The 12,818-nt window shown below is 31.4% G+C and overlaps 1 protein-coding gene across 1 annotated transcript in view; it reads left to right on the top strand.

The window, feature by feature from the left end:
- The window catches only part of Stacl (SH3 and cysteine-rich domain-containing protein), a 157,935-nt gene extending 147,186 nt beyond the window's left edge, over nucleotides 1-10,749 (top strand). Inside the window, exons 17-22 of the mRNA XM_089700749.1 lie at nucleotides 320-448; nucleotides 1,308-1,385; nucleotides 2,424-2,566; nucleotides 3,555-3,785; nucleotides 8,524-8,700; nucleotides 9,021-10,749. Coding sequence (XP_089556875.1) covers nucleotides 320-448; nucleotides 1,308-1,385; nucleotides 2,424-2,566; nucleotides 3,555-3,785; nucleotides 8,524-8,667 — 725 coding nt within the window. The 3' untranslated portion in view covers nucleotides 8,668-8,700; nucleotides 9,021-10,749. The remainder of the gene's footprint in view (nucleotides 1-319; nucleotides 449-1,307; nucleotides 1,386-2,423; nucleotides 2,567-3,554; nucleotides 3,786-8,523; nucleotides 8,701-9,020) is intronic.
- Nucleotides 10,750-12,818: the final 2,069 nt, after the last annotated feature.

The raw sequence follows: 12,818 nt of genomic DNA, 5'->3' as shown, positions 1-12,818 counted from the left end.
GTAAATAATTACTTTCATTATTTTAAATCACGAACGTAAAATGATTTTCGAAAGGTTCTACTCAATGACAATACATATTTCAATCAATGTTCATAACCAGCCATTACTCGCTAATAACCATTTCCATTTTACTACATTGGGCTGATCAAAGTAACTTGATATATTTTGCAAACTAAATAGACTGCCATGTTTACTCATTAACATTGCCTATCAGTTGACATTTATAAACAAGCAGCTCATATATCTACAATTTAATTGCAAATCATAATAGTGAACGGTAAACTTTAATGCTTTTGCTCATATTGAGTACCTGTTGTAGCGCCACATTCACCGAGACGCCAAAAGTTGAATCTTAGGATGAAGAGCCTTTCTTTGGATTCGCCGGAGTGCGGAGACCTGAGGCGGCGACCTGCTCGAGACCAGCCCTCGCAGGGCAGCAGAGTTCTATGTACGATCCTTTCCAATAAAACGGGTCCAAAAAACTTGACTAACCTTTTTAATATCTTATGCGTCCACGGCCGTAAACATTACCGTCCCGGCTTTGTGTTCTCGATCACGTTCAGAACTTTTAACTGGATGTACACGATTAAAATTCTTGTAGAAGTTACGGTCTTGGATCCAAAAGACATTTAATTGCTTGCGACACATTCTTGCAAACTTTCGAAATTGTTTAGCTGACAAACAGTACCTTATAATAAATATTTAACTTTACTATGCACATCTCAATACAATTTTACACTAAAGGAATGAAAATTGAAATCTTCCTATTATTTTCGAAATTGCAACTATAATAATTTACTAGTATTTATCGCAACATGACGCTGGCATCGTTTCAGTGCTCCTCTAAACCTATTTTATGTGGAACATTATTCGAGGAATTGCACGAACAATGAACTCTACATAGTATACTTTAATCACGCACAGTCTAAACGCTAATGAATGAAATGTATTAATTTAAAACTCAAGTCGGTTTTTTGGACACCAATGTTTTCTTTATTCCGATGCGATGTCGTGTTAGCACAATCGATGTCAATCCTAAAAGATTTCCCTCCGGCTTAGCTTGTGTATGTAACATAGGATATCTACTGTTTTATTTTCCTGTCTAGCCAATCTAAATGTGGTGTGCTTTCGACGTGGTATATGACTAAAATCCTTTTTGGTGTTCTCGTTAACTTCTATCATATGGTAACGTAATACGCAAAGCGTGTTTGGAATCCTGCAATGCGACAACGGTTGTAAGTTTTATCCTATTTAACTGAAAATTCATTTCTTATGCATGTTTTAATTTATGTTTATTTCTTTTTTAGATAATCACAAAGAGAATTGCATGAGATATGGTTCCTTGAGAATAAGCAACAACACTGTATATAATTATTCGCAATCATGTACGTTTCATTCTTGTAGTTGGCTTATCGATTTGAAATGCGATATTATTTCTTCTTTTAAATGCCTAGTAATTAATTGCCACCTTTCCAACAAAAATAATTACTATTTATGAAATGATTCGCATTTCATTTCGGCAAATACTTTCATGCAATGTTCGTTTCAATAATTGACCTCTAAAATAAAAGTAAAGGTCAGAATTTATTATAGTAACCGTACAATTCATTGGAAATTAATTAGTGACTTTATCAATATATTGATACGAAACATTGTTTGCTGAATGCTCAATCTATAGATAAGTAATTGTAACAACAAGTTTTATTGCGATCATAACAGCGATGGCTCTTTAAAAGCTTTATTAAACTAATACAAATATTGGCCCTTCAATTTGAACAAGGAATCTAAGAAGATTCAAAATGCTTTTTATATTTTTATTTTCCCAAATATATAATGAAGGAGGCTAAATAATTCAGCCTTAATGGTTATGTACTTTAAAGTAATTGGGTTGTAATAATTAACGACGTGGACTAATAAAAGTTCTTAAAAACATTTAACTTGTTCAGTTCAATCGATGCCCTTGCTGGTGTCTAGATTGTGACTATTGGCGTAAGTACGTAGACCTTTGACTTGCGCAGTACACACTTGAGAGAATAACAATTTTTTATGAAGGGAAAATTGATTAATAACACTGAAATATAAGATTAACAATATTGTTATAAATGACATGAAGAAGAAATTCCACACAGAGACAATGTTATAGTAAAATAACATATTATATAGAATTAATACATTCATAATTCAGAAGAATGATTAGAGCATTCGAGTATCCTTCTCTTTGATCTTTCTTGATAATGTCCCTGATAGCCTTTTTGACGTATTGTAACGTTATTTGTCTTTTTTATTGGCTGATAAGCTACAAGAATTACAGGAAGCTATGAACTCGATCCTTAATCGTGTAAAACAGATACACAGCCTAATTTTAAATCTTGTGGAGTCAAATAATGTCTTATTTTTCTTTAAACTATACAATTTACATATAGCTCCATCATCGCCGGTGCATAGCCGACGTCTCCTCAGTACTCGTGGTATTCGGATGAGCAGCGTGGAACTGCCAGACGAGCCAGACAAGAGTCTGTCCTCGAACAGCGCAAGTCCATGCCCGTCGCCTGTCAAGCAGCCCACGGTTTGTATTCAGCTTTTAAAACTATCTTCTGGTAATTGTAGTGAAAAATTTAATTATACGTAAGTCTGTGTGAGATTTTCAGATAGGTTTATCCTGTAGAAGGTATTGAACGTATTTTTTCATGACAATATGATGATAACAGCGAGAGCCCATGCCCTTCGCCCGTCAAATAGCCCACGGTTTGTATTTATTGTGGCCACGTTATTAGTACCTTTGTAAAAAATGTATTGTACCTATGTGAGTTCGGTTTCCCAACAGGTTTATTTAGGACAGCAAAAGGAATTTAGGAAAGCATTTTTCGCCTGTCAAGCAACCCACGTCTTATATTTAAGGCGTAATTGGGATCTTGAAGCAGCTTTTGCAACTATATGGCAGTTTTCAGATACAATTAACTGAGTGATGTTGCCGTGTTATAATTATTTTTTAATAATTAGTTACTAAGATAACAGTGCGAGCCCGTGCCCTTCGCCCGTCAAGCAGCCGATGGTTTGTATTCATTATGGCGGTAATTGGAAAACTTGATCGCAACTAAGTATGTGAGTTACGTTTTCAGACAGGTTTAGTTAGCTGATGTTAAATTTTAATTTTAACTGAAAGTTTATTGGGATCCTTGTCTTATTGTATAACAAATGGAACATACATATATTATGATGTTCATCGAGTCAGTGATATAACTATTGTATTTGATTCATACTCAAGCATTTCGTAAACTACACAATGTAAGCTTACAAAATGCTTGTTACTTACTTATTTAATTTAATAAATAAATAAGCTCTTAATTAATGAGTTAAAACACCATTACATTCATTTCTTGAAAGCAACTCACTTTCGAAGTGCGTGCAGAGACCAAATTAAACTATACGAATCAATGAAGTTTACGTCACAAATGAAGTGTAGTACCCAATCATTTTTCATATTTACGGAAAACGCGATAAACGTTACGAACAACAACAATGTCAGTTACTACTAAATTACTATTCCTTTTTAGAAACATCAGCGTCTCCTCCCCACAAATCTATATGTTATTCTCTACAACTTCAAGTCGCGTCATGCCGATGAACTCGATCTGAAAGCTGGATACAAAGTGACGGTCATTGATACCTCTGACCCCGATTGGTGGAAGGGAAAGTGTTTGGGAAAAGTGGGATACTTTCCGTCTAAGTACTGCACTAAACTGCAAGCTGGGGAACGGCCATTGCAAGTCACACATAACCTACAGGTAAGTGATGATCCTATTACATACTACACACTACATAGAGCAGTAATTCTTCTGTACATGACGTGTTTGTCACTGTATCTAAACAGAATTAATTTTTTACCTATTTCCTACCTATTAATTTTTTACCTATTTTAACCTATTTGAATGAATTTTTATGTGTCTTCAGATAGATGCAAATGGTTGAGATTTACAATACAATTTTCGAACGCGAGCGAAACCACAGACAAATTTCCTATAGAATGGAATATAAAGCAAGTTTAGTATTAGCTAGGTATCAAGGTTTTGCTATTCTTCCGCGTAGAAGCGGCCTTCAGTGGCGATGGTAGTATTAAATATATTACTTTTACAAACACGTGTAAATGTTTTCATGAATACAAAAGTTTTTATTTGATGATGATTGGCATATATGTATTATGGTAAGGGATAAAGGAGATTCATAATTTAATTTGGCGTCTAAGGGATGGCTATAAAGCTTTCTGAAAGGTTAACGAAGGGATAGAACAGGATATCACTTTGATTATTTGGGATTATTTAAGTTGATACGAGGTTTGAAATCACATGAGACACTGAATAATTTTATCGATAATATGTTGCTTTATTTCACAATATAGAGTACTTTATTTTGAAAGTACTTACTTACAGACGACATGTAACATTGTAACCAAGGATTTATATTATTTTCTTGATGAATGTTTTTAAATAACTTTCAATACCTGGGGAACATTTCTTTCAATTATTGCAGATACTTAAAAAATTTAGGTACCTACTCTCTAATTATTATTATTATTTTCATTCTGATTATTTTAAAACGAAAGCTGTATAATAATTGTAATTGTATTTGTAAAATTAAATAAACGATACAATCCCACATCATTTACATTTTATATTTTAAAAGATAAATCATAACAAACAACGGTTTTTAAGAGATGCATACAAAATCTTATTACTTTGCCAAATCCAATTAGAGGATGAAGAAGACTTGATCTCGATTCCGGCAAAATTGATTCTCGACAACTGCGGCAAACTGCGGTGAATAATAATAGTAAATATATTTACCATTCGGCCTTTTAAAATTATGATGAGAAGTTAAAGCAATAAGACTTTTTCCTCGTCATCAACATTACCTAATTTCTATTAATCATGAAGAAAACATAGAAAGGAAGATCAGTTAAAATTGAGTTAAATATTTCGACATAATATGGATAGGTGTCATATAGGTGTCCTTATTCTACTAGAAATTTTCTTCGTAAAAAGCCGGGGTAAGATAGTAGTCTTAATCTAAATACTTCATATCTTTATAAAATAATATATTTATATCTATAAAGTATTCCAAGGCCTAATAATTATCACACTTTACGCCGCCGTAAATGTTTCAGAATATTTTATGTCAAATAAATACTCATAAGGCGGGCGTGAAGCCTTCATTTTAATTGTGTTTATGGATAGTGTTTTTCTTTTCTTTTAAACATAATCAACAATAGTTTAAAATATATTGTAACATATCATCAATAAATTAAAAACATTCATCATAACAAATGTTGTGTATCTGTTTTGATATTTTTGAAAGCACCTACTTAATATGCATATAAGTACATATAGACTAGAGTAGATAATTTTTGAAACAAAAAAAAATCGCAGTCGGATGAAACCCATTAGAAAAGGAGGGGAATATGATAAAAATGTAAGGAAATATAAATTACGGTCAATCCGAGTTCGGGAAGCGGGAGGGGGGAGCTTTTAAGAGAAAAAAATGGTTTCTCTCGATTTCCGACAAAACTACAAGTCCTATAGAAAAAAATTCAATGGCAAAGTTGTAGGTAATTAAAAGTTCTACAACTTTTGTATTCACAATTTTTTCACATAACCTCAAAATTTAGGTGAAAAATTCAAAAAACCAAGTTTTTGGTCTTTTATTTTTATCTACTTCAAAATTTATTTTTTTTCTACGAAATTTGGTGGAAACTTACTTTATTATGTCCCAAATACACTGTAATTTATTTGATTGAAAATATTTATTTTTTCGCCTTATTTTGAATTAATACCAAAAAAACAACCTAATTCTCAATCGAAAAGTCACCCGTCAAAATATCAGCTTTTTTCAAAAACTTGGGGTGCCTTTTATTCATTGAAATCTCTACTTTCATATGGTGTAAAAAAAATAAACACCACCATAGTAAATGTTCTCAGGAAATGCATACAAACAGTGTGAAAATTAGCTTTTACTAAATCAGGCACACTTCTCGAACTACCTGAAATGTTTTTATCGACATCATTTTGCTTTTAAATATGCTGTAAAATATTGAACTTAGAACAGATAATTATTTTTCTTTTGAAATATTACCGAAAAGCCGATACAAGAGAAGATATAGAGTTCGAGAAGTGTGCCTGATTTAGTAAAAGCTCATTATTACACTGTTTGTATGCATTTCCTGAGAACATTTACTATGGTGGTGTTTATTTTTTTTTACACCATATGAAAGTAGAAATTTCAATGAATAAAAGGCACCCCAAGTTTTTGAAAAAAGCTGATATTTTGACGGGTGACTTTTCGATTGAAAATTAGGTTGTTTTTTTGGTATTAATTCAAAATAAGGCGAAAAAATAAATATTTTCAATCAAATAAATTTCAGTGTATTTGGGACATAATAAAGTAAATTTCCACCAAATTTCGCAGAAAAAAAATTAATTTTGAAGTAAATAGAAATAAAAAACCAAAAACTTGGTTTTTTGAATTTTTCACCGAAATTTTGAGGTTATGTGAAAAAATTGTGAATACAAAAGTTGTAGAACTTTTAATAACCTACAACTTTGCCATTGAACTTTTTTCTATAGGACTTGTAGTTTTGTCGGAAATCAGGAGAAACCATTTTTTTCTCTTAAAAGCTCCCCCCTCCCACTTCCCGAACTCGGATTGACCGTAATTTATTTTTCCTTTTATTTTCATCATATTCCCCTCCTTTTCTAATGGGTTTCATCCGACTGCGATTTTTTTTATCTTTTCATTATTTTTAAAGGCTTCTACCCCAGTCTAATATATGTAGATACAATCACGAGTATTCATTTTGTATCGAACTTTTCAGTTTGTTGTCGATAGTTGGTAGTTCTCAAGGTCAATAACACAGTTACTGTTCTTAGAAAGAAATGAACAAAAAACTAAAGCAATTCCAAGCAATGGTGACTCAATACTCAATATGTAATCGATATCTAATAAATCCGTGGAATAAAAAATTATATCCGTTTGTTTTCTATAACTTTGTGAAGAATTTTCCACCCTCATATCTAAAGTTTTCCATTGTATTAAGATAATATTTTATCTAAACGAGCTTATCCAATATAAAATAATAATAATATGAAATACTTTGGCAGCAATAAGACATTTTGTTTTCGCTTTTTTTTTCTAGTACATATTGCATTTGTATTGTGTGTGTTTTTAATTAAATTTTAACTCTCGTTCATGTAATAATGGAAGGCTATCGATTTGTAGCGTATGTTTATTTAATTTTAAATTTATAAAAAATTCGATCACGAGGCGGGATACGAACCTGCGTCTTTCACACCAATCCGGGGCAGATCTCGGATATCGAATTTTTCTATATTAGCATTTGAATGTCATAAAACCAAAAATATAAAATTATTTTATTTTATTTTATTTTTATTACGTCGATCTTAAACTACAACAGTTTAAGAAGCTACAAAAACATGAAATAATTCATAGTTTAAATCATTCATAAAAAACAAGAACTGATCTGAACGGGAAAGATTTGACTGTATTTATAATGACAATAAACATCCCACTAGTAAAAGCTCTACATCGAAACTTTTATGTTAATCATTTCATCCGTATTGACGCCAAAATGTATTCACTTTCCTCTTGACAACAAGATAGTAGAATAGCAATAGGATGGATTTACATTCACATCAAAGTATGACATGTTTACAATATGTTATCATATACTGAACATCTAGGAGATTTGGTAATTTCCTCGCCAATATATGAGAAAAACCTTTACAATAGTGTAACTCTTGATATTATATTTATATGTATTTTATACAATTGTTACGTAGTTGGGCGTTGCCTCGTACGTGTTTAAGAGTATTCCTTTCACGTATCACAATTTGCGATGCGTGATATATCGTTTTCCTTTTGCAAATCATATTTATCCAATATGTTATGTTATTTATTGTCATCGCGAGGACTTAATACTGAAAAAGTTGAAATTCAGGATCTTACTATGAACTGAGCAAATTAATACCATACACATGTTGATAAATATTTTGTCATACATGTTTGCATGTTTGTAATTCTTTCACGAAAAAAAACTACTTAACGGATTTGGATGAAACTTTACAATAATAATAATAATAAAGGTTAAGTCCATTTAACACCCCTATCCATAGCCCAGTTTTTTTCCTGTTCATTGTTTTTGCAATAGTCCTACATCGGCCGCGGTCTGCCCAGGGCTGTATCTCTATAGTGCAGTCATGGGCAGGCTGCTGGTGTCCCACATCACATTAAAATTCTCTAAAGGGCCTCTGCGTGTTGGACCTGTGTCCCCACGTAAGCCTTCCAAAGGGCCGGATCTTCCTTATAATATTACCCGAGTATTATGGAGAGAGACAAAATAAAGGTTATATATTTCAGAATAACATATTATGCTATAGAAGTATTTGATTTTGAATAACGTCCGCAGGTGAAACAGCGCTGCAGAGCTAGTGAATCATAAATGTATCATTGCAGGTATCTGACGGTGATAATGGCCTGATGCTGCTGCGCGATCAGATCGTGATCCAAGTCGGTGATGAAGTGGACGGCATGGTGATGATCCGCTCTGGTGATAACCGCCAGGGAGTGTGCCCGGTGAAGTTTCTACAGGAAGTGTGACGCTTTAAACTGCCGAACTTCAGCGCTTTCCGAGTAAGTACATTTTTAAGTAGTTTTCTTTTTAAATAATGCGTTTATTTGTTCAGATTGAAGTGGAGGAAGTAGTAATTTTGCTATGAGTAAAATACTATTTAGTATACCTAGGTAAATATATTATTCTTGTGCAATACTATGTTCCTAATATCTATGAATAAAATTAAAAGTTTAATTAAAACAAGACACACTTCTGTTTTTTTTTTCTGAAATTTACACAAAGCGCAGTTGCAGTGCCTACTTACTTTACTTCAACAAAAAAAAATCACACTGCCATAATTCATATAACAATAACAATATAATTAATATTACTTCCTCAGCGACGCAGCTCACTCTCAAACGAACCCCGATCATACTTACGTCCGCAGCCATCACACAGTGCCCCAGTGACCCCTTCTGATAGCGACCCACAATGGCCATACGCAGACCAAGAAGCACATTCTAGCAAAGCAAGATACGAAGCCTCCGTAGAAGGGGTCTGGTGGTGGAAACGTCCGCTTGGTGTCCGCAGATCAACTTGCAGACGATGTGGAGCGTCTTCTTCATCGCGGCCGCTACAAATGACCCCCTGTGTACCGCAAGATGGCTATGACAGACGACCCACTTCGGACGAACGCCCGCTGAATATCCGACAATTGTACCTCTAATGTTCCAGTTTTATTTATTTGAATGTCTGAGTCAATACGAAAACTTCCGCAGCTGTCCGCAGGTCCACTTGCAGACGATATGGAGCGTCTTCTTCATCGTGGCAATTACAAATGATCTCCCAGTTAATCTTCCAGTTTCGTAAATTAAGCCTCGTTAGGCCCCTGAAAATGATCCCCTGTGTAAGATAATGTCTTTGATAGACGAATGACTTCCTATGAACGCCCACTTCATATCCGACAATTATATCTCTTATCTTCCAGTTTTATTTGTATAAATGTTATGTAATAAACTTTGATTTTTTTTCATTTGCGTGAGTTATGTTCTTGCTTATTTGGCTGTGTCAAATGTTTGAGAATGATATGCTCCTGATTTATTCTATGTATGTTTTAATTCTCTTTTTGTTACACGGCCTATGATTTTGAAAATCAGTCCTTCCAAGCTTAGAATTTATTTCGAAATGAATTTAGTATCTAATTATAAATTTACTTATTACGATGTCTTTATACAGATGTATTAATTAAATTAAAACGTGCTAATTAATAATTATATAACATATCAATTTTTCTTGTATGTGTATATTTATATACAAAACCGATCGGATGTTTTATTTATTTGTATTTTGCTGTTGTATTGTATAATGATAAGACTTAAATATACTTAGTTTTGCAAAACGAACCTAATTGATTTGCTACACATATTAATCACTTTCAGTAGGTTCTTGAAAATGATACGTAGCTTATAGCTAAGTGTGTTTCCTTTCCACACTTGGTACATATAGGTTCGTATATCGGGCCTACACTAGTCAGATAAGTAACTATTTATTAGTACCATAGCTTAGAATTCAGTCTCCATTAAAAATGATTCAACCACGATGCATTTACTTCAGTGAACATTGTGTAAAAGTAAGGAATATAATATTATCCTGCGATTACTAAGATAATTGTGAGATAATATTTAGGTAGTACCCCAACCCCGTAGGATCACCAAAACATCATTGTAGGTAAAATCAGTATAGAATATAAATAAATGTGAAATTATCAAAGTAGATTATATAAATAAATCGTAGAGAATATAAAAAAAATAATAATTTGTAGGTATAGATACATAGATATTTAACACTTTCGGAGATTACATAAAAATATATTCATTATAAAACTATGAAATAAAAGCACAAAATTAATAAAATTCATTAGCAACAACTACGAGTTAGTTTGGTGACAAAAATACATATATTTTGACCGTTTTATTTGACCAAAATTGTTATAAAAAATTATGTTTATCCTAAAATTTATTATATTTATACAATATACCTTAACATACGAGTAAAATAATCGATAAAATAATAGTGACTAAAAATATTATATTTAAATCCATGCCTTATATATAGACGAATTTGAATTGTACTTTAAATTATATTTTGTTTCATAATTCTACTTTTTCTACCCATTACTTTGTATCTATTATGGTGAAATAATGTATAATATAAATGCTTGGAAACTGCGGTGCTTTTTGATGGTATATATTGGGTTTGCAAAACGCGACGCACGCAACTATAACTTTGCAAAACCTTTGTTATGGAATACTCAGGGAATTCGACATTTTACCTCTTTTCTCGTTTCATAATGTTATTTTTACACGTTTGAGCCGTCCCCTAAAAGTTTTAAATAATGCGAATATTATTATAAATTATCAAAATTGTTATTAATCCGTGATCCCACGTAAGTTGTAAGGAATAAGTACGTTAATATACATAGGTTTAGCTGACAACTAATAAGAGTAATATTATGTGCAATTTCTGATTTATATCTTATTTATTATTTGTTTAAAAAAATATCTGGTAATACATTGTTGCTATGATGTGATTATGATCGAAAAATATGAAAATTTTTACTTTTGTTTATGTTTTAGAAGTAATTAAAATTATTAATATGGTAGCCATGAGAATAGATACGATTTTTGTGAGATCTGACCATTATTTTTTCTATTATAGCTACAATGTTACTCGTGTTTTTATTTTGTTATTAGTTGAACAGCAGAAGAAACTAGGTATAGGTACCTACTTCAATATCTAGATATATATACTAAATCGTTTCGATATAAACATAGAAAGAAAAAATGTTTTAAAAAGGTGCTCAGTGGCAGGCTTCTGTAAGTAATATTTTTCTAAATAAATCATTTTTTACCTTTTTTTCAATATTATAACCTTCGCTTACTATGCAATTGAAACATCGGATATTTTTTTTATTTAATTGTGAGATTTATTACATAGAATCATGAATAAATATATTATATTCATAATTAATTTCCAATTAGCTTTAGCAGAAATATATATTTATTTCAAAACATGACTTCAAAATTAGTAATGAAAATTGTTTGTTTTACATGAAGTAGATTATATTAGAATTAATTAATTAAACCATAACGATTTGTAATAGTTTAATTGATAAGATATTATATAAAAATGATACGTATACAATATACACCGTAAATTATTATCTATTAATTGATGTTAATTATGGTTAAAACCTATTAAAATATGTATTGCGTTACACGCACATAATATTAGATGGTCTTCACAGTAATATAGTATACATATAATATAAATTCTAGGCCATTTTAATGGCACACGTTGTAATTTTTTTTTATTCTATAGTCTATGGATAAGTTAACTATTGTTTATTGTTATCTGTGCTCATTATAATATGTTCCTTTTTTAAACATATTGATCTCACTATAACATCATGATGTTATAGATAATATAGGACCTAAAAAGAACCAAATAAAAAAATATATTTAATGTATGAATTAGATTGTAGGGATGTGTCCCAATTAACGATCCCGAAAGTGAGATGTTTAGTGGTAAGTTATATGGGTATATAATATTATACTTGTGAATTGTGATGTATGTGTATAGCATTGCGAATTCACGAAAACGGTAGGCTAGTGTGATAGAATAATCATGTTATAATGTGTATATTTGTATACAAAATTTTCTGTCGCGCAATGAGTGAAGCAAGCAGATGGGACCCGCTTCGTGAGTTTTACGTACCTACTATACTAGAATCAAGCTTGTTTGGCGTGATAGGAAATACAAGTACTTACATAGTTTGATAACCATAGTAAAAGAGCAAGAAAAATATTACTATAAGCTTTTTCCACGAAATATTTCACGATTTTAGTGCTTTTTAATGAAATCTGTTTTTTTTTTATTTACCTGTTATTTTTAAGCAATTTGTTAAGTAAATGCTCTTTTGCTGTGGTGATAAAATATAAATATACGTACATAATAGCTAGTTATGTAGGTATTTTTTTCCATACAAAACTACATAAGTACCTATACAATTATAAATTTTATAATTTTTGTGAGCCATCAAAATTTTTATTGTAACTGTTTTATATTGTGTTTCATGTATTTATTTAATTCCCGATGTTAATAGATAACTAATGTATTAGAATAAATAAATTAAATG

Source organism: Colias philodice, chromosome 11 (assembly GCF_061535455.1).
Source record: "Colias philodice isolate Cphi_HAF_F1 chromosome 11, ilColPhil1 Martin Lab GWU primary, whole genome shotgun sequence".
NCBI classification, from domain to species: Eukaryota; Metazoa; Arthropoda; class Insecta; order Lepidoptera; family Pieridae; genus Colias; species Colias philodice.
This window is presented reverse-complemented; position numbering and strand designations above follow the sequence as displayed.